The 22,966-nt window shown below is 33.6% G+C and overlaps 1 protein-coding gene across 19 annotated transcripts in view; it reads right to left on the bottom strand.

Annotated features, from left to right (window-relative positions):
- LOC136039341 (basement membrane-specific heparan sulfate proteoglycan core protein-like) overlaps positions 1-22,966 on the bottom strand; it is a 392,752-nt gene that overhangs the window by 47,672 nt on the left and 322,114 nt on the right. For 17 of the 19 annotated variants that reach the window (XM_065722975.1, XM_065722972.1, XM_065722979.1 and 14 more), the window contains 4 exons: positions 20,518-20,681; positions 19,438-19,534; positions 7,738-7,998; positions 5,478-5,624 (listed from right to left, as the gene is read on the bottom strand). In XM_065722975.1, coding sequence (XP_065579047.1) covers positions 5,478-5,624; positions 7,738-7,998; positions 19,438-19,534; positions 20,518-20,681 — 669 coding nt within the window. Of the gene's footprint in view, positions 1-4,470; positions 4,600-5,477; positions 5,625-7,737; positions 7,999-19,437; positions 19,535-20,517; positions 20,682-22,966 lie in introns of all 19 variants that reach the window. The other 2 variants (XM_065722974.1, XM_065722983.1) reach the window with 2 other exon arrangements.

The raw sequence follows: 22,966 nt of genomic DNA, 5'->3' as shown, positions 1-22,966 counted from the left end.
TGACACGATCTGACTCTGCCGCTACAATAACATATCATCAAATATTTGTAATGAAGAAACAGTGAGGCATTAAATGATTTTTTGCTTAATGATAGGGACTTCAATTGTAGAGTGTCTACTAAATATTAATGCGAAATTAAATCGTTTAGATTAACATAGTACTCAATGTAAAAGTTGTTCGGGGGTTTTTCAGACCCTTCTATGAAATTTTACCGAATGCAGCACTCCACTCGCAAACATTGGGTACACGCCACAGAGGCAGACCCAGAAACACCATGCAGCTACCGCACCAGACATGTCTACGTAACCTAAACACCTCATTCCAATATCAGTAGGAGGATATACTACCAGCAGCAAACTTGCAGGAAGATTGGTGGCTTCTTCTTGATGCCCTGGGTGCCTCTGGAGGCACAGGCGGATCTAAGGTATGGGTCAATAAAATTCTTAATGTTTTTTTTTTTCATCAAAACTTCATCAATCTTTCCAATTCAAATACATTTCAAAATCTTCCCACAAAATACTACAACTAAAACCACACCCACAGAACAAGCTCTTTTAGATAATGGCTGGAGAGGTATTGACATTGCAAATTAAGTTGGATTGTCCTTTAATTTTCTAAGGAAACAAATTACATAAAGAGAAAAAAAACAACTATATATTAAAGAAAAAGTTTATCTAGAGCAAAGCATTCATTGGCTCTCATTTAAAATAGGTCTTGAATAAATTCCGTTAATTACGTTGCAAATGTCACTGCTATTAACATTTAACAAATAAATAAAAGAGCGAAAAAGAAGTAAAACATTATTTAGTACTAATATACTAAGAATAAAAATGCTCTAAATACTAAAAAAGGACACAAAAAGTGCATACCGTGAAACCATGGCGGGTGCAGATCTAACTACGCTCCTCCTTCTCCAGTAAAAGCATCTTCACCGGAATTTCGGACTGGAAAATCTAAGCAGTACTAAAGCTAGAATTATATTTTCTAACTACAGGAAAATACCAGGTGCTACCTTTACCGTTAGATAAGCAAGCAAATGTGTGATGAATCCCAGTGCCGACAGACACGACAGGAGAAGGAAGAATATTAAATAGTGCATGCAAAACCAAAAGTAAATAAACGAAGCTGTACTTTGTCACCATTTCAACTTGAGTCACAAAAAAAATGTTCTCAAATAATTCTTTTTGTCTGTTTTTCTCCTTACTTTCAGTGTTTTAAATTCACGATATGACATAAATCAGAAGTCAGAATGTCAATATTTTGACTTTTCGCCTTTTCCTTGCACAGCTCTGTTTCTACTGTTGTTAGGAGTGAACTATTGAAAAAAAAAAATAAGCAGCAGCTACTAGTATAAAATGGTGAAGATATGTTCTTTCATTCTGTTCATGCAATTGAGCTTTCATTCAAGGATTGTTAGTATCAAACATAACTCAATATCACTTCTGATTTAGAAAGCACATTGGAGTAGTTTTAATATTTTTAAATCTTACACTAAAAAAATATTTTGGTTTTCATAACCCAAATTAGCATTTACAATTAAAAGAAGAAAACAAATCCAGCAGCTTTGAAAACAGCCTTTTTCATAAAAAGTGATGTTCGGTAAAAAAAAAAATTCGTGTGTTTCATTACGTGTCTTTTTTGTCCATTGAATGTAAATTCAGTAAAAAAGTGATTAAAGATTATTCACCTTGAATATTACCCGTGAAAAATCAGGCAGCGCTTAGAAAAATGAAGTCATGCACTAAATTTAAAAAAATCTTGGAGTACTGTCATTTTAAATTAAATGCATGTAACCAAGGCCAAACTCAGAATTTTTTTCCGGGAAACACGCAGAAATAGAAATAAATACTAAATGTTTCTTGATTAGCAATGCAATACGACTGAAAATGCAGAACCTGTATACTCTTTCAATTAGCTAAGGCTAAGCATGGCAAAAATGGACGGTGTTACAATAAGATTGTTTTTTTAGGAGGGGGGTGCAAAAAACTTTAAAAACGCATCAAAAACTTGTTTACATTCAGTAGGGGTTCGAAACCCCTAACCCCCACCCCCAGGATACGGCCTTGCATGTAGTCTAATTAATAAGTTTTACAATTTTGTCAAAGCTTATAACGGTTTGGCTATTGAAGCAATGGGTCTGAGCCTCAACATTGAGTATGTTGGTTCACCCCGCTATTAACGGTTTGTTTAAAACAAAAAGTACTAACAAGTGATCAAATCTTTGAAGAATGGTAAGTCTGTCTTCTACTTTTTGTTTAAGTTTATCTATTACTTTTGAAAACTCTCTTGTTTGAAAAAGTAATAGAAACCTGAAGAGGCAATAGTTATGGTCGTTATATTTATGCAGAATGTCGTCAATAAGGCTGCTAAATTCACAAGTGCGGATATCATTATTATTTAGCATATACAAAGTTTATAGCGATCTCTTTCAATGCTTAGATACCAATCTTAAGAAACAAGATAACACACTATTTAAATTTAGTCATTCCAAATATAGCAATAGTAACTTTTGAGACCTATAACAAAAGAAACCTGACCAATAATGATATATCATTTTAATGCAAACATGCATTTAACAAGTTAATTCGAAGACTAGAAAAATGATAAATATAGTAATAACAAAGATCATGCAAAGTATAACTATGATTGAAGTATATACTCACAGTTACGGATTTATAAAATTGAGTTAAGCTGAATAGGAGTTTCATAAATTTCAACCTTCCTTCAAGCATGTCGAATGACGAGAAAAGCTTCATTTTTAAGAGTTTTTTCATGTTGACTATGCTTAAGCCTAGAGTCTGAAATCCAATTCAGAAAGGAATACTCTGACGAAAATTGAGAGAGTTGTTTGTGTTGAGAAAGTTTTGCACGAAAATTCGTGCAAAAAAAGCCACCTTTCCCATAGCTCAAAAACGGATTAGAAGAAAAATAATTAAGAGCTTTAGAAATAGAAAAGTACGCCAAGAGATATTAGCTTTAAAAAAAGGGAAAGAAACTGCTTAAGCAGGTACTGAATGCCTTTGAAGCAAACACATTTGAAAAAAAAAAAAAAATCAAATTAGGATATCTATGGTAAAAACAATGAAGTCTTCAGTAGAGTCTCATGAAGGAATTTTGACTTCTAAATAAATTCTGCAAAGTTAAAACCAAGTGAAAGCATTTTAAGGTCATACTAGGGACGCCACCGTGATTCGCAAGGGGTTAAATTTGACTATATTGAAAATGTTAATTCAGTCATACTTCTTAAGTTACATGCTCACAAAAATGCAGCAATTCTCCACTTGGCGTCTTCTACTTAGCTTGGTAATAGCTTATACACAATTTTGGCAATAAATTAGAGATACTTCTTTGAGGAAATACCAAAAAGTTTTTGAGTTTACTTTCTTACTTGTTTACCGTTAATACTTTTTGTCAAATCTTGGCAATCAATTTCTAATATAATGAATAACATAATAATAACCAGGATTGTGGAGAAAACATCCCCATTTCCTGTAAATTTGAACTCAATTCCAAGTTTCCATCTGAGGTTTAAGGAGGACTGATTACAACTAGAGCTCCTTTAGATTTTAAAAATATGGTTGTAATTCCAAACTGTAAATTTTGGGTACTAAACTCTTACTCTTGTTTTTTAGTAATACTTTTAATACTACTGAATTTTTATTTAGATTAATAATATGTCAACCCCAAGTAAAAATCAGCCTTTCTAACGGGGAGAATTCGAGGGGAAATCTCCGAAGGCCTGAACACAAAAAACTTTTTGAAGTCGCAGTTTGTTTATTTCGACACACTCCAGTTCTCCCGCGAGCCAAGCAATGCTCCATGCTTCAATTTTGAATCTTTAATACTTCAATTATTTCAAACTTAAACTAATACCTTATCCACCGTACCTGCACAATTGTGCAAAAGGTCCATCGTAGCAACAAAAATATCAAAAGGTTATGGAATCTTTATCAACATTATTCTAACTTTTGGAAACCTGGTTTGTAACTACAAAGATAATTTGAAGGTAAAATGATCATTCGTGTCTAATATTAAACCGTTTGTTCCTATTTCAATGCAAAGGATCGCAGGCGGAATATTCAAAAATGCTTTCACTGGATTTAAATAAATGATAGTTTTCTTTCATAAAAGTAACAAAATGTGTTTTCTTCCAAATGGTTTCAGATGGCAAAAAGCTCCAAGTTTCTGCTTTTAGCTTGAACAGCCCTGACTCTCTGGCCAGGGTGTAAATCATCTCTGTCACTACTAAAGCTCGTATCTGACATTTTCACAGTTTCAAAATAATTGCCGAAAATAGAGCTGATCCTCTCTTTGAGAGCAGCTTAGCAAACAGAATTTGGCAATTATTCCAGAAGTTTGAAAATGTTCAGATACGACCTTCAGATGCAACCAAGACAAAATGAAAAACTTTTGACTTAAAAAGATTGCTCTGGACGGACAATGCGCAACTTATTAATGTTTTGACAAACCCCGACGGGTAAAATCTGTCTTGTCTCCACACTTGACCATATTATTAGAACGACCGGCAGAAGTGCGCGAAACATTGTGATTTGAGCAGTTCATGTTTTTACATGTATGCTTGTATCTGCAAATCTTGCCTAGGAAAATTAAATAAGGTTTAAAACTGTAGAAAACTAATATTATTCAAACTAACAGGAAAAACAAGAATTGACCTAAATAAAACAAACTGAAACTAAAAATTGTTTGAGTAGATCTGAAGTAAAATTTAAAACACAGAATTGAAAAGCTGGAAAATTAACAGCATGTTTTAGACACTAAATACTGTTGAAAGAGTTTCTCTTAATTTAAAAAAAAAATATATGGTTTTCTTCAAACTGATAAATAAGTAACTAAACGGATATTACCAGTATACTCAACTTTGAGATCATTATAAGGGAAGTGTTTATGAGAGATACAATATAATTAGTGAAATTTTTCTATAGCAAATATTTAGCATTTTTTCCATTTCTTCTTCATTTTTTTCTTTTATCTCGGAACTACCAGTTTTATAATCTTGAAATATCTTCAACTTTTCTTTTTTGTTTTGTTAAAGTTATTTTTCTGCTTCACAGTAGTAAACAGCGTAGTTTTTGACGCTCAATAAAAAAAAAGATGCTTAATAGTTACTCTAAATTTTTAAGAAGAACCCCTAAAATTCGCTTCATGAGAGTCTGCTTTTCTGATAATATTCTTATTTTTTTCAATAATTATTTCTATGATAACCAAAAATAAATCTAGTGCACAAGGTTTCTAAGAGATAAATGGAAAAACTTCATATGATTCTGGTTTTTAAGGCAAACTCCCCTTCTTGCGATCTTCAATGTAGAAACAATTTGCTTCGATGTAAGCTGCCCTACTTTATTTTTCTTCACCTATAGTTAAGTAGTGACAACATTAGAAAAGATGTGTTGAGGTTAACTTCTTTTGATAAGCGTGCGTGTAAACACTTGAAAATCACAGGGCTTCAATAATTTACCAACAGTTCGCCTCAGTCTGTACTGATAGTTGCAGTCAATTTCATCAGAGTAATCAAGACAGCTAATTCTAAAGTCACATCGGTCTTTCAGGAGTGCACACTGTCCATTTTTGCAATGAAAAGGAAGATTTTCTTTGCAACCAGTATCTGAATTTAGAAAAAGGAGGTAAAGGATTAGAGTATGTGGACGATCGATACCGTGATTTACTGTGTGTACGCGATCGTTCTCATTGGGAATGAAGATGCCCCTCACTGTTTTGCTCTTAAATCATAAGAAAAAATAATATTAGATAAGAGCATTGAGGGTTTTGGAATAAGTTGTAACTATACAAAGATCGTGCTCTGAAAGAGGAATTAAATCTTACTTAGATATTTTTATAACATTCCCATGGCCAAAGAACTGGAAACTTTTTTCTGAAACTACATTTCTGGACATTTGCGGTAGGTTCGAGGCTTAGTTTTCCTAAACTTTTCTTTTTATTTCCTTAAAGTAACTTTACATACCTCCCCCCTAATAAGAAACTTAACTTTTCTATAGCATTTCCTTCGTACCAGCCTTGCCATAACCCTTTACGCTGGATCTACCGTAAACCAATACCCTTTGAGTTACGGTCAACTTTAAAGTGTGTTGAACAATATGCTAGTCACGGCAAGTACACCGGAACAACAATTTCAGAAACGCGGAGAGGAAAAGACCCAAAGCCCCTGCCCCCTTTACATACAACTGGCTTCATCTCATTCATACGAAGTTGTATCCATATGGAATAGGTATTACTTTTACGAAAGATAAATTATCTTTCAAATGAACTACATGGGATTTCATCAGTGTCGACTCTCTTTTATACTGTGGGTCAGTTAAAAGGCCAATAGATTACTTGTGCTTTGAAAAGAGATTTTTAACTAATCATTTTATAAGTGTTTTCAACTTAGAATGATTCTCACCTGCATATGAATGGAATTTTTTTTGCGGATGAAAGCTTATTCGTTATTCTTCCAGTACTATTGTAACTACATGTAACTGTAAATACATGTAACTGTAAATATTGCCATGGAACATTCTTGCACATAGTTTTTGTAAGTAAAAAAGAAAATTACAATTCCAAAAAAGTACATAAATACAATTCTCTGCTATAATGTCCAAGCCTATCCAAGCACTTAGCAGATTTTAACTTTACTTTGTAGACTGCAAAAAAAAATCAACTTTTTGGGAGAGTGAGCAATGTACATAAACAGTCCGAAGATAACATGATATACGTTTGTACAAGCTTTGAAGCGCCGCTTGTTGAAAAAAAAACAATAGCGACTACTTTAAGACCACCTGACTTTAAAGTCTAGAAACAATTTTCTTTTCGTGAAATTTCGAAAAAACATTAATTATCTTGTCTAAAAATATCTACTGGGGAGCTTAATTAAAGTAATTTGTGGGCACAAAGGGGCATATCTACGAGCCAAAATATTTTTTGCTAGCACAGTAATAACCAGAAATTCAGGTCGCAAGCTTCTACAAACCTGTTAGGGAATGATTGAAATTCCAGGCTAAAGTGAACAATGTTATCAGGTTACCTGAAATTTTAAGATGCAAAATAGACATAGAATAGATGTAGATATATATATATATATATATATATATATATATATATATATATATATATATCTATATATATATATATCTATATATATATATATATATATATATATATATATATATATATATATATATATATATATATATATATATATGTATATATATATATATATATATGTATATATATATATATATATATATATATATATATATATATATATATATATATATATATATATATATATATATATATATATATATATATATATATATATATATATATATATATATATATATAGAATTCCACTGTCAACTGCACCTAAAACAGATTTATCCAATTAGGGAGATTTTCAATTTTGATTGTAATAATCAGTGGCGCCATCACACCTAAATTCCAGGTTCTGCTTTACAAACTAAGTTCCAAAACCAATACAAATAGGCACACATCTCATAATAGGGTTTGAGAATTTATTGTAAGAAAGCATGCATAAGATTCTATTTAAACTACATTAGCAAGGGCATTAACAAATAAAATAAAAGCGCTTAATCATTTTGGCAGTGAAAAGCAAACAAAATCTACATATTTCTAACTACTTTTTCGCCTTGCCAATCTACGCCGGCGAACGCTTTGATCACCCCTCCTCCGCCAATCATAGCGACTTCTGGGTAACTTACTTTCAACCTCTAGAAGGATATAGTCACGGTTTCGACCTCCTTGAGTAGTCACCTCGCAGTAATATCGACCTGAGTCAGTCACTTGAACGTTTGTAATGTTCAATATGTTTCGGTCTTGAATAGCTGTGGGTGGAAGTGGTCCTCGATCTCGACGCCATATTGTTCTCAAATCGGCAGAAAAGGGCACTTCACATTTAAGGGATACGTCACTACCAGCTTGAACAGTTTGATTCTTGCTCTGAGAGTAAATAGTTGAATCCGCTAAACATGCAAACAAAAAGTAAACAATAATGAACAGGAAAAAAAAATACTAAGCTACAACTGAAATAAACAAGCAACTAAAAATATAAGTATAACCGAAGCTATAATAACAAAAAAAAACTTAAAGACAAGCGAAATTTCGAAAAACATAAAAGTAAAATCATTAAAAATCTAGTAAAACTGGAGAATGGCATTGAAAGATCTCTGAATTAAATAGTTAAGAGATTAATCAAGTCTTCTATCAGAAATAAAATTAAATAATTTATATATACCAGCTTCAATCAGTGAGGCTTGGAAGAAATTCAAGCAAAAGACTATTTTCTTTTACTCTTTGATTTTCTTTTACTATTTTCTTTTTACCATAAATAAATTTTTACATGTTTTGTAAAATGAGACAAAACTTGTCATTTTATTTACATCTGTAATAGGCACTATTTAAAAAAATTATTATAATCTCTCTAAAAGAATAAAATAATGGTACACTTGAGACCCCAGCATTTTTCAAAATTAAATGCATCAGCATGAAATAGCAATGTCCGCTTACTTCTTAGTTACTCTAAATTGTAGTTGAGTCGGGATTTATCATGAAGGAAGATAGTAATCATACGAGCTTTTAAATTTGAACCCTTTAGGGGTAATTTTAAGTAAGTAACAAACTACAAAATAAATAAACAAATAACAATAAACAAAAATTACCAATAATACATAAAATTACAATAAAATCAAAAATAAATTACGATAAAATAAAATTACAAAAATTACCGAAAATAAACAAAAATTGTTATTAAAAAATAACAATAAACAATAAACAATAACAAAAAAAATAAACAACTACAAAAACAGAGCAGAGAAACTCTAAACAGAAAATTCATTGCTTTAACCTTAATACAGCAATGACAAAAAAAATATGCTATCGATATTAATTTAAATGTCTCATTAGGCGCATTTTGAAATAAATTTACTTTTCCAACTGCCTTTAAATAATTTTGTTAATATTTGACGGAAAACAAGCTGTTTTGTCATTCTTGCATCAATCTTCAGTTTTAGGAATGAACTTGTGGCTGTTTCAAACAGCTCACGGTAACGAGCTGTAATTAAGAAGCGATCCGGCTCAATAGTAACCAAAACTCTACATAACAGAATTTTGATACTAATAGATATGTCAAAAGAATTACTGTTTTATACTAATTTCAAATATGTAAGTTTCATTAAGTTTAGTCTTAACCATCAAAGGTTACGAGCCTGAGAAAATTTGCCTTATTTTTAAAAAGGGGGGAAACTCAACCTAAAAGTCATAGAATCTTAATGAAAATCAAACCATCAGATTTAGCGTATTAAAGAACCATACTGCAGAGGTTCCAAGCACCTTTCTGCAAAAATGTTGAATTTTGTAGTTTTTGCCAAAAAAAAGATCACATATCCGTGTTTATTTGTTGTTTTTATCCCCAGGGGTGATCGTATAGACCCGGTGGTCCTAGAATATCGGGAAAGGGCTCATTTGATCGGAAATTAAAAGTTCTAGTGCCCTTTTTAAGTGACCAAAAAATTGGAGGGCAACTAGGCCTCCTCTTCCGTCCCTTTTTCTCAAAATCGTCCGATCAAAACTTTGAGATAGCTATTTTGTGCAGCATAGTCAAAAGGCCAAATAACTATACCTTTGGAGATATCATGATCCCCAAAGCTTCTGTGGAAAGGTCTTTAAGCTAAAAAATTTGCCCATAGTTTAGCCATGTAATATTTGCTATTGGGAAGTATGCAAACATTTTTCAGGTGGATGGGGAGGGGGTTACGAATTTTCTGCATGTGGGACTTTCCACGGGGATAATTTTCCATGGGGAGGAAAGTTTTCAGGGAGTGAATTTTCAGTAGAAATTTTACACTTGGAGAATTAGCAAGAATTCCTAAACGGGATTCGTCTTATGTCTTGGTTTCTCTTTGCTACTCAACTATATGTGTGAAGATGATAAGGGTAATTGTTCGGGGTTAATTTTCACAAGGATTAAATTGTCTAGAGAATGAATCCATGGAGAGGAAGGATTTTTCCGTGGAGATGTAGCCAGGTTTCCTGGCATTATTTAATAAACGATCAGAAATTGAACAAAATAAAAGAAGTTTTTCAACTGAAAGTAAGGAGCAATATTAAAACGAACAGAAATTATTGCGTATATGAGGGGAGTTACTCTTCCTGAACACCTCGATCTTTACGCTAAAGTTTGAATTCTGTCCGAATTCTTTAAGAACTACTCCTGAAACACTATGTTTGTTTAATCAGAGCAATAAGAAGCGTTTTTTAAAAATACTAACAGACTTTAGTGCAAAGAGCGAGGTGTTGAGGAAGAGTAATCCCCCTCATATACGTAATTAAATAAAGAAAAACAAGTTTTTTTAACTGCAAGTAAGAAGCGACATTAAAACTTAAAATGAAAAGAAATTATACCGTTTATAAAAGGGCTTGTCCCCTCCGCAACGCCTGGCTCTTTACGCTAAAGTTTGACTCTTTGTCACAACTCCATTCTTTAAAACAATAAAAAATTTTAGCGTAATGAGCGAGGCGTTGCGGAGTTTCGGATTGCAGAGGGGACATAATTTCTGTTCATTTGAAGTTTTAAAATTGCTCCTTACTTTCAGTTGAAAAGCTTGCTTTTTGTTTAATAATATTGAGAGTGTATCCAACGATTTGACGCTAAAACCTATAGCAGTCCAAAAACCAAGGACTTGGTCATATGTCTATCCTATATAATTTTTTCTATTCTATTATAACTCTATTCTATATAGTTATATTTCTATATAACTGTTTTTCTATTCAATAAAGAGAACCCTTATCCGATTTTGCAAAGTCCGCGCTATGCACTTCGCGATGCCTTAATTAATTGTAAAATTAGAGTTTCATTTTCTGCTCAAAAGAAAAAGGCATAAACAGCCGAGTGCTTAAGCATACTGAAGGTAAATGAAACTTTATCCTTACTTTTTATATAATTCTGTAAGGAAAGTAAGAAGTTTTAACAATAATTGGCAGGAAGACATATTTCATGTTTCTGATGAAAGACGAGAACAATCAATCAAAATAGAGCCACCTAACTTTTCTGCAACGCGGCACTGAACAGAAATTAGATATTTTCTAGCTACTTTAACAGCTCCTAAAACAGCCTCAACACTTGCTTTATTTGATAAACACAGCAAATAAGTTTCAAAGGATCTATGATTACAATTACGAAAGCAGTTCACGGGAATATCGATGTTTTACAAACTGCCCTTGAGTCTAATGTTTACTTGGATTTACATTACTTTAGGCAATAATGGTATAGTTCCTAAGATGTATTCACTAACAATTTTATTTTTTGCTTAACTGAGATACCTGAGAATTCTGAAACAAAGGAAGAGTCATAAGAAAATTCTTTTCTTCATCCTGAATTTTTAAAAGTCTTCTGTACTTCTTCAGCAAATTCTGAAGAGAGACTGTTTGCCACAGAACACAGTCACTGCACTTTTATCCTGTCAAATTTACATATAATGGACATGTGAATAGTGTTTGTGAATTTTATACTTTCAGAAAAGCAAAGCATCATCTTCTCTTTCAAACAGTTCGTGGTAACGAATTGTAGTAAGGAACGACCCGGCTCAATAGTAACCGAAACTCTAAAAATGGAACTTTGATACCAATAGTTACATCAAAAGAATCGCATTTTAATGCTGATTTTAAATATATAAGTTTCATCAAGAGTAGTTACACCCATCAAAAGTTACGAGCCTGAGAAAATTTGCCTCATTTTAGACAATAGGGCCCCCTGAAAGTCATACCATCTTAACGAGAATCAAACCATCAGATTCATCGTATCAGAGAACCTTGTTATAGAAGTTTCAAGCTCCTATTTACAAAAATGTAGGATTTCGCATTTTTTGCCAGAAGACAGATCACGGATGCGTGTTTATTTGTTTTTTTATTTGTTTTTTCCCCAGGGGTGATCGTATCGACTGAGTAGTCCTAGAATGTCGCGAGAGGGCTAATTCTAACGGAAATTAAGAGTTCTAGTGTCCTTTTTAAGTGATTAAAAAAACTGGAGGGCACCTAGGCCCCCTCCCACGCTCAATTTTACCAAAAGTCAGCGGATAAAAAATCTGAGATGGCCATTTTATTCACCATAGTCGAAAAATCTAATAACTATGTCTTTGGGGACGACTTACTCCCCCCGCAATCCCCGTGGACTGCAAACTTTGACCTGTGTTTACTTATAGTAATGGTTACTAGGAAGTGTCCAGACGTTTTCAGGGGGATTTTTTTGGTTTTAGTTGAGGGGGGGGGGGTTACGTGGGATGACATTTCCATGGAGAAACTTCTCATGGGGGAAGAGAATTTCAATGAATGGGCGCAGGATTTTCTAGCATTATTTGAAAAAACAATGAAAAAATAAATATGAAAAGTTTTTTGTACTGAAAGTAAGGAGCAGCACTAAAACTTAAAACGAACAAAAATTATTACGTATATGAGGGGTTTACCCCCTCGTTATACCTCACTCTTTACGCTAAAGTATTTTTAGTAATTTCAACTATTTATTCTACGGCCTTTGTGATTCAGAGGTCATTCTTAAGGAATTGGGACAAAATCTAAGCTTTAATGTTAAAGAGCGACGAAGGTTGAACCCCCTCATATACGCAATAAAAACATACGAATATAGAAGTTCGTTACGTAATTTAATTCGTAAGTTACGTATATTTTTTACCAATGAAAACTTTTGTAAAAAATTAAAAGTTCTAGTTGCTTTTTTAAGTAGTCAAAAACTTGGAGGGCAACTAGGCCTCCTCCCTCACTCCTTTTTTCTTAAAATCTTCCGATTAATTGCAATTAATTAATATGCAAATTTCGTTTTAATTATTTATGTGCGGAGAGCCAAGATCAAAACATGTATTAATTCAAAAACGTCCAGAAATTAAATAAAAAAAAACAAGTTTTTTTAAATGAAAGTAAGGGACATTAAAACTTAAAAGCAGACTCATGAAACAAGCTAAAGTTTGACTCTTTCTCTTAACTCTATTTTTAAAACGGTAAGAAACTTTGACGTAAAGAGCGGGGCGTTGAGGAGGAAAAGCCCCTTTCATATACGGAGTAATTTCTGATCGTTTTAAGTTTTAATGTTGCTCCTTACTTTCATTCAAATAAACTTGTTTTTTTTTATTTAATCTGCATAAAAGAATCAACTTATAATAAAAGCAAAATCTTGCTGCATGTTCTAGTGGGATAATACCGACAAACTAAGTCCATTCTTATTCACTAATTTTAAAGAGAAAGTCCAAACCCCTGAAGATATTCTGCTCAATTTGGGCTTCCCTGACTATCCATAACCATGGGACATTTTAATTCTTGGAGAAGAAAACTTTCAGGAGTCGAATTCCAATGCAAATTAAGGATCCTTGAAGGCATTTTCAAATTCCTGCACCTATAACTCTTTTGTACTTATATCGCCTTTACTTGTATAAAGTTCGGACGAGTAAATCTTCCAAATCTTCCGCGTAGGAAATGAGTAGGAGTTAGTAAATGCATTCCAGGACCCTAATTTGGGCCTTAAAGATTTTCTTTTACGTATCACAGCAGCAATCAAAGTTAGAAAAAGTCCCTCATCCGTAGTTTTGCCGTTTCTTCTATAAGCATTGTTTATCTAACAGAATTTAATGCTACTAAAAATATTATCATAATTTGAAGAATTGCGGACGATGACTGCATAAAACATTACCCTTGCCGACACCCATTGAGAGACTGCTACCTATACATTGTTCATTATATCAAAAAATTTGGCCTATCAAGAGTTATTAAAATGCTGGAGTAAATTATATTGGGATTAAAGGAAAGTAACATTCATATGCCACGTCTGCAGTAAAGTATTCATTGGATCATAACGTGGTCTAACACAGTCGTATACATAGTCAAACTTTGTCATATTCTTCACGAGGCAAGAGGTGAATATCCAGCCTTAAGACAAAAGCGGGGACAGTTTTTGAATTTTCATTGGAAACTTCAACCACGGAAAAAGAATTTAATAGGTCTAAGAATTTTCAATGCAAAATGTCACGAATATGTCATATTCCTGAAATTTATTTCAGGTCTAACCTTATTGTGTTTTTGGCTTATTTACTTCTGAGGATTGTTACTGTGCTCTACAGTAGCTGTTATCCGGTTTGTTATCCGGATACATCTTTTTTCTAATTTTTCCGAATTGCTCCTCCCCCCCAACTCCACCAAAGAGAGCGGATCCGGTTATTTCCGTCACATATCTTGGACTTGTGCTTATTCTTCCCACCAAGTTTCATCCTGATTTCTCCACTTTAATTGTTTTCCAAGATTTGCGCCCCTCCCCCAATGACACTGGATCCGGTCAGGATTCAAAATAAGAGATCTGAGTTACGAGGTCCTTCTAATTCGTTAAGATCTGATCACTCCTTCGTAAGTTAAAGATACCTCATTTTTTTATATTTTTTAGAATTAACCTCCCCCCCCACTCCCCCAAAGAGAGCGGATCCGTTCCGGTTATGTCAATCACGTATCTAGGACTTGTGCTTATTTTTCCCACCAAGTTTCATCCCGCTCCCTCCACTCTAAAGGTTTTCCAAGATTTTGGTCCCCCCAACCCCTCCCCCCAATGTCAACGGATCCAGTCGGGATTTAAAATAAGAGCTCTGAGACAAGATATCCTTCCAAACATGAAATTTCATTAAGATCTGGTCACTCCTTCTTAAGTTAAAATACCTCCTTTTTTCTAATTTTTCAGAATTAATCCTCCCCCCAGCTCCCCCAAAGAGAGCGGATCCATTCCAGTTATGTCAATAACGTATCTAGGACATGTTATTATTTTTCCCACCAAGTTTCATCCCGATCCCTCCACTCTAAGCGTTTTCCAAGATTTTAGGCCCCCCCAACTCCCCGCAATGTCACCGGATCCGGTCGGAATTTAAAATAAGAGCTCTGAGACATGATATCCTTCCAAATATCAAATTTCATTAAGATCCGATCACCCATTCGTAAGTTAAAAATACCTCATTTTTTCTAATTTTTCCGATTTAACCGTCCCCCCACTCCCCCCAAATGGTCGAATCGGGGAAATGACAATTTTTAATTTATTATGGTCTGGTTCCTGATACGCCTGCCAAATTTCATCGTTCTAGCTTACCTGGAAGTGCTTAAAGTAGCAAAACCGGGACAGACAGACAGACCGACAGAACGACAGAATTTGCGATTGCTACATGTCACTTGGTAGATACCAAGTGCCATAAAAAGGGATATTTTCAATGAGCTGATAAATTATGTTTAACGAGAAATGAAAAAACAAATACAATCAATTATGGTTTGGACAGCACCCAAACATGCTATGTTTAGTTCCATTTCTTGCTGAATTGCAGATACTTTTTCACTCACCTCATAACAGTATAATTCCTCTGGCCTTGAGCTTGCTACGTCAAGACGTGGGGTTTAGACCCATCCCACGCCGACATATCAAGATGTAAACGGATTTTTATAAGAAAACACTCTCCGAAGACTAACTACCATTAACTATGAAGCAGAAAGCCAATCTCAATCGCGTATGCACTTGAAGCCTATTAATTAAATAGTTTTCTAATAGTAGAAAAAACTGTATAATTTACTAATATTTGCAAGCTATAAAATTGCATTACGCCATGCTACAGCAGGCAACTCCAAAAAATTATCACAATTGCTGATATTGCTGCAGAATATATATTAGAAATACCTTCTATATTTTCCCAAAATGGTTGTAATTTTGTAGCGTCAGAATGTGGGTTAGAGCTTCCTGTTCAAGCAGCATAAATAAAGGGAAGATATTTACACTAAATATATACAAAATAAAAATACAAATATGGGCTGGAAAGAAGCCAAACGGACCTGTCTTATGAAATGAAATAATCTGAAGAAAATAGAAAAAAGGTATAATGATGGCTCCTAATTATAATGTAATAACAATTCAGGCGAATATAAAAGCTTTTTGGAGCTTTTGTGCTTATGTATTTGTTTAAACATAGATAAGTTATATTTTAGTATTTCTAGCCAAGCTAGCTTATGCAAGAGTTATCTAGCATTAAATTACCAATATGTTTTCCTCATTTTGGGGTCTTAATCCTTGAGTTAATTTTCTTATAAATGTGTAAAATTGAGAGCTAATCATTGATTTTGGCACAAAGATAACCAAACAAAAATCTAAGAGTAGAGTTAATTGATTTGAATTCTGAAGGGATTTCTTGTTCTAACTCTATCGGAGTTAGTTCTTGAAAATATTTCGTATTTGACGCAATTTTTAGGTGACCAAAATTGTGTTTTTTTTATACGAGGATTCAAAAATGAATGTCAAGAAGTAATACTTCTTAAGTGGTCTTGTGATGGCGCAGTGGATTTGACCTTAGATTGGTAATACGGGATCCAGAGATCGAATCACGCTGCAGGAATGCACTGCAGGGCCGACGCAGGGACCATAGTAGTCAAGAAGCGTCGTCAATTCTTAAATAAAAATAAAAATACTTCTTAAGTGGTTTTGATTGAATGTGCCATTGGAAATAACAAGTTTTAAGCGATATAGTTCAATGCATTTCAGTTTGCATAAGATAACTGTAATTAAAAAAAGGGAAAAAACGCAACTGGATGTTTGAAATGATTCCGTATGAGGAGGGGAAGTTAAAGTGGAGCCTATTATGTAACTGGAAAATCATTTATCAGTTTTGCTTACAAAAAATAGCCAGATGAAGATAATAGGCAAACAAATAGGACTAAAAACTTAAGCCGGCCCTTGTTTTTCCAATCCCACAATTGATGAAAAAGGTTCAAAACCAAATGTCCGATCAGCTTACCTTAGAAATAGAATACCAAATATGCTTTGAAGATAAACATATTTAAACTTGTGTTGAAGAACAACATGGCTTCATAACTAACCGCTCTTGTGCAGCCCTACATTCACCCTCCAAGAATTCACTGAGTAATCGATCTGAGTAAAACGATCTAAACTTTGAAAAAAAAATCTAAATGATGTTGACTTCACCCACGACATTACTATTCATGAGCATTGCTAGGAAAACCTACAACAAATCCTTAAGAAAATCAGCATCAAGGCAAAACACACTGGGCTCAAAACCAACGTGAACAAAACCAAATGCATGGGGAAATGAAACAAATGGTCAAACTCAAAGACATGAGAATCATAGTTTTGAACTCCGGCACTTTGCAGGAAGAAGTAGCGTCCAGTATAGTCCAATTAAGTGAACCTTCCAACAGGATGACTCAGCATTAAACTCAGACCCTTCAACAGCAATTGTAGATTCTGACGTAGACAGTCGAATCATGGTATATTAATGGAGGGTAAGAGCGTCGGATCCTGGCCTTTAGAAAAACATGTCTCCAGAAGATCCTAAATGTACACTGGAAAGATCGAGTCTCAAACGTTGAGATCCAAAAGAAGACAAACCAGCCACTCATTACAAATATCATTTGCCAACGTCGAGGGCAATACCTAGGTCATGTTGTAAGAATGTAGACATTAAAACTTCCCTAGTGATCTTTCAGTGACAACCAGCAGGATCTAGAAGAAGGGGGATCACCCGAATAACACCCTATACCTCACTTATCTGTCACATCTCTGCTCTCTTTACGAATTCCTACAACACGAGTGAGAAGATGTGCTGGCGACAGCAGGATATCCAAAAGACTGGGACTCCTTGTTGATGCCCTAGGTGCCTCTGTAGGCACAAGAGGCTCCAAGATAAATACTTTTCCTATTTAGTAATATCATCCAAAGATTTAAGGAATCAAGATATACTAAGGTTTTCTGTTGTATTTCCAGTTTTGATTAACAGCTGATTAACTTTTTTTTAGCAATTCACTTTCTTAAATTTGAAATATAAATTTCCCGGCAACAACAAGGTTCAAAAATTTCATTATTACACTCTTTCTTGTGCTTGGAATAACATAATCAAAATTCCCTAAAAATTTACGTGTGTTATTGAAAATTCTGGCTCCAATTTGGCATTGAGAAAGACTGCATAAGGTAAGTCTTTGACGTATTAAATTAATTGGTTTATTTATTTCTTTTTGAACATATGCTCCTTTTGAACCCTGGAACAAAAAACATTATGCACAGGTTTTACAAAAAGTGAAAAAATGCAGACATTTAAGAGAGTCCTTTAAGTCTCCTTAAGAGAAGTCCAATTTAGGACTTCTGGTTCTAATTTAAAGTTCGACAATTTTCTATTTTTCACTTCAATAGGTACAAAACGGCCAAATATACTAAGAAAAAACTGAGAGAAACAAAAAAGTCTATTAATATAAAATAAAATAAAAGTCGAAAAACTGATTTTCTTCAACTGATCTCACCAAACAATCGTCATAGATATTTAATTTAGCTATAAACGCTAATACAGTTAGAAAAGAAAAACCGTGTTCCTTCTCACTTTTAGTCAATAATAAATAAACGAGTCAAACTAATGGAGATTAGAAGTTCATGTTCACTAGACAAAAATCGCTAACACCAAATGTCTTACACGAAGGGGAATATACTAAGTTTCAATTCTCGACCTAAAACAAAATATTATGCGTAAATCAGAACTTAGGGGATACTTAAGGATGAAAAAGGACTTTCCCAGCTCGTACTTTTTCCACCTCTACGCGGCAGCAATGGAGCCAAGGGGTGTTATTTAAGTTGGACTCAGAAAAGGAGGAATTGGAGTATGTTATTGAATTGAGGGACATCATTTACAACTTTGGGTAGGAAGGAAGGACTTAGGGAGGCAGAAAGGGTAAGAGGGTCCTTACCTTTTCCCGATGTGTGGAAGTATAGACTAGAGCATGGGTTGTGTGAATGTGAAGAATTGAGTGAATTGCGAAAAGAAGTGTATGGATAGTGTAGATCATATGAGATCGTGGGTCATGTGAACCTGTGAATGTGAAGAACTGAGTGAGTTTCAAAAAGAAGCGTAGGGATAGTGTAGGTCAGATGAGAGATTGCTGGAGAATGTAATAAGTGATTAATTTTTTGAAAGTGTTAATAATTTAAGACAATTTCTCAGGCTGGCAATGGAACATAAACATAGATTTTCGCGATTTGTATTTTTTTTTTCGTTTACGTGATATTAATTATTTAGAAGTGAATTCTCTTTTCTGTTATGTATTGCCATAGTTCTTGGGCGTTTAACGCAAAAAAATCTTATTATTATTATTATGGATTTCAAAACAAGTTCGTCATTACAATCAGTTTACTTGTATATGTTTAAACGATTAGTGTATCTCTGGTTGTACGCACTTCATTTTTTTAAATTATATTCTTTTTCCAATGTTTTATTTTATTTATTACAATTTATTGAAGTGTCTCTGTACTTTTTGAAAACGGCTAAGAGGCTTTCTGAGAAAAGAAATCTTCAAGATATTAAAAGTTACTAGAAAGTCCAAAAGATACTTACCGTTTACGAATACTTCTGCAGTAGCTTTTGTAGTTCCTGCAGGATTTTGTGCCGTACAATTATACTTCCCAGCATCAGTAACTTCAATGCTTCGGAACTAAAATAACAAAGTTGTTTCATTTAATGGAATGAAAAGAACATACAATATTAGTAGCCGGTGATGTAAGAGAAAATGAAGATTATTGGTTTTGACACGTGTAAAGGGGTACATGATCTTGAATAAAAAGTAACAGTTTAAAGTTAATAATTTTCAAAAAAGGCAATTTTTTGTGTCGTAGAACAGAATAGGTGATGAGGTATTTACTCAACATGATGGCTCAGTAAACTGCAAGTGACACAGCCCATTCGGGGAGTACAGACTCTCTACCCTTCACAGAATCAGCTTTCTTCAGCTTTCAGCTTTCTTTATTTTTGTAAATCTATGGGTAAGTTTATTTTTGTAAATCTATGGGGGTAATTCTATCATTTCTTGCAATTTTTCAATAAAAAAAAAGGAATTATTCACTGACAACACCCAAAAAAGGTATTTTTGTAATATCTAGAGAGGGGCAAATCCCTGGCCTCTTTCCCCCCTAATTGACATAGCTGATATTGAGTTTCATCTTCTTCTTCCTTTATTTTTACATGTTCTTTTGACGTTCCTGTTGACGTTAATATTCTGTTGACGTCAACAGGTCAACATTAAATTCTGTTGACGTTAATAGATGCTATTACAGAAATAAGGTCATTTTATATCCTGTTGAAAAACTGGGTCGTTAAAACTGTTTTACCGGAATATAGTATGTCTATTTGTTTAAAAAGGAACAGTGGGACTAACCTTATAAACAGTGGGACTAACCTTATAAAAAAAATGAAAATAAATATAACTATTGTGCCCTTTTGTCAAAAGTGGCTCTTTTAATTTCATCTCAATGCAGAGCAAAAGTGAAAAAAGAAAAGAAAAACAAGGTATGTACTAAAATATTAATTTTAGGTTTTTATAATTGTGTCTGGTAATGCTAAATGGTTCTGTTTACTTGTTTTTCTTGGAGGTGAACTCGACTAGTTTCTCTAATTCTTTCTTATAGTCTTTAGTTTTACCTGTAGTAGTCCTCCACTGATAACAACTGATTGAGGTAGTTGGCCGTTAAGTTTTTTCCAAGATATCGTAATTGGATCGTCTCCTGTTGCTGTACAATACACATTTACTTGATCACCAGGCCTTACAACTTGTCTGATTGGTTGAATTGATATTTTGGGAGGAGCTGCAAAAAATATATTTTACAAGGTATTGTATATTTTAAATGAAGATTAATTACCAAAACTTAAAAAATACTATTGAAACATAAATTTTAAATTGCCACCCAACTGTTAATAAAATGCAGAGAAGCAAAAAGAAGACTTCTAGAAACTTTGGTATTTCATCCACTCTCTCAAATTAAACGGGAGGAAAAAATATATTTCATTAATACGTTAAGAACAGGAATAAAAAAGTAATACATCATATTCCAGTTTAAAAACTCCAAGAAAAACAAAAAAAAACATAGAAGGAGAAAAAAATTATGATTTTGTAGTATTCTCTTTTGGGGTCCTTGTCTGATCCCCCCTCTGTAGGGAGATACAACCCCCAATTTGTTGTCATAGGATATTGCCAAAAAGAGGCTGTCCAATATTAATCAAACTTGATGAGAAGCTATTTGACCAATGTGAGGAAAGGGATGAGGGGCACCTAAATTATAGTCATCAGGTCTTTTATTAAAAGGGTTGTCAGATTTCGACTAAACTTAGCCAGAATTAACAGTTAATATCGTAATTAAGTTTAAAAATAAGTCTTAAGTTTTTTAATTAAGATATATCCCACTGCCAATAAGCTGACCGAGTCAAGGATCGTCTATAACGGCTGGAAATCGCCTAGGGTCATCACGTAGGACACCAAAACAAAAGCCTTATGGATACAAAGGTCCATAAAAAGGAGTGTTCAATACATGCACTTTATTTCAGTTTTACGCACATCAAATATATTTTTGAAGTTGTCCAATTGCAAGACAACCATAAAACAGAACATAAGGGTTTTCTCCAGAAGTAATAGTAGCATGTTATGTTCCACAACTGAGAAACATGGGTCCAAGCCTCTGCAACACTTCACTGGATCTTGTCGCAGGTATCCTAGGATATAACTCAGCAAACTTTAGTTATGTGATATTTCACTTCATAGCTTTGATAATACCTTTGTATAGATGATTTGCAATACCACTTATTATATTTAACAGGATAACGGGAAATACCTAGAAATTACAAAATGTGCTTTTTACCCACTTTTAACTTTCGACAGCATAATTTAATGCCTTTTTAATCAAAAGTTTCATTAGTTGATTATTAGAAACCCTTATACTTCCAAAGGCTTACAATAGACTTACCAGCAGAAACGATCAATTTATGCAGAAAGCTTTTCATTTTAAGTAATAATTTGAACGTAGTTTGCCTTTAATTGGTTGCAGTTTGCTAATAATAGGTTCAAGAGAATATTTTTAACTACCTTTTTCTCGTCTTTTGGCATAAGCAGAAAAAATAGCATTTCATTCGTATAATGTTTGCTTTCTTTGACCTGCAAAATATCACTTTTGGATTATTTTCTGCTTAAAAATTTTAATGTAAGGTTTAAAAAAAATATTCCAAACCAGATTATACCGAGATGAAAGATTTGAAATAACAAAACATATTGTTCTTTTGAAATTAAAAATCGGATTGTAAACTCAGTTCATTATTATTTCTCTTATGACCTAGCTACTGTCCAGAGGCGCCATTTGGGTCAGGGGTGGGCAAATGCCCACCCCAGATTTTCCAGGGGGCCCAAGCTTCCACCACGAAGGGCCCTTTTCCGGCCATAATTATCCATTATGTCCAACATAATCCATTCTGCTCAAATGATTTGAATTAACTGCACGCCTATTAGCCAAAGAGCGAAATTACCTGACGACCCTTGGGGTAATTACGCTATTTGCTATTAATCATTGCAAACTTTGAAATTAGGTTAGATTCATCACAAAAGTTTCAAGTTCTGTCAAATGCCCCATGCCCACCCCAAGATTTGGCCTAAATGGCGCCTGTGCTACTGTCACTAATTTTAAAAGCTAGTATATTTTTAGATAGAAAGAAAAGAATCCTTACCTGAAGGTCCTGCAGCAAGAATGCAAAAATGAAATGAAAATCCTGCTCAAAATATCTTATGATACAAATAAAATTACTTTCAAATAAGCAGTCAAATGTAAAATAGTATTAGTAGTTTTGGAAACCAAAAACTGAATAATACGAAAACAATGAACCATACCAATACCCAATGTTGAGTATTCAAATAATATAGTAATTAGAATCTATGATATACATGGGAATAAAACAAATATCAGATCAATGCAAATGAATTTTAAGATGATTGCTCAAGACGCATTACCATTTTTAAACTGATTCTTATCTTTCTTAAACTTCATAATGGATTGGAAGTGGCTGATAATATTGCACTGGTCACATGGGCCAATATGCTTAGCAAATCCAT

Source organism: Artemia franciscana, chromosome 19, assembly GCF_032884065.1.
Source record: "Artemia franciscana chromosome 19, ASM3288406v1, whole genome shotgun sequence".
Taxonomy (NCBI): Eukaryota; Metazoa; Arthropoda; class Branchiopoda; order Anostraca; family Artemiidae; genus Artemia; species Artemia franciscana.
The sequence above is the reverse complement of the archived record's forward strand: the minus strand, read 5'-3'. Positions and strand labels throughout refer to the sequence as shown.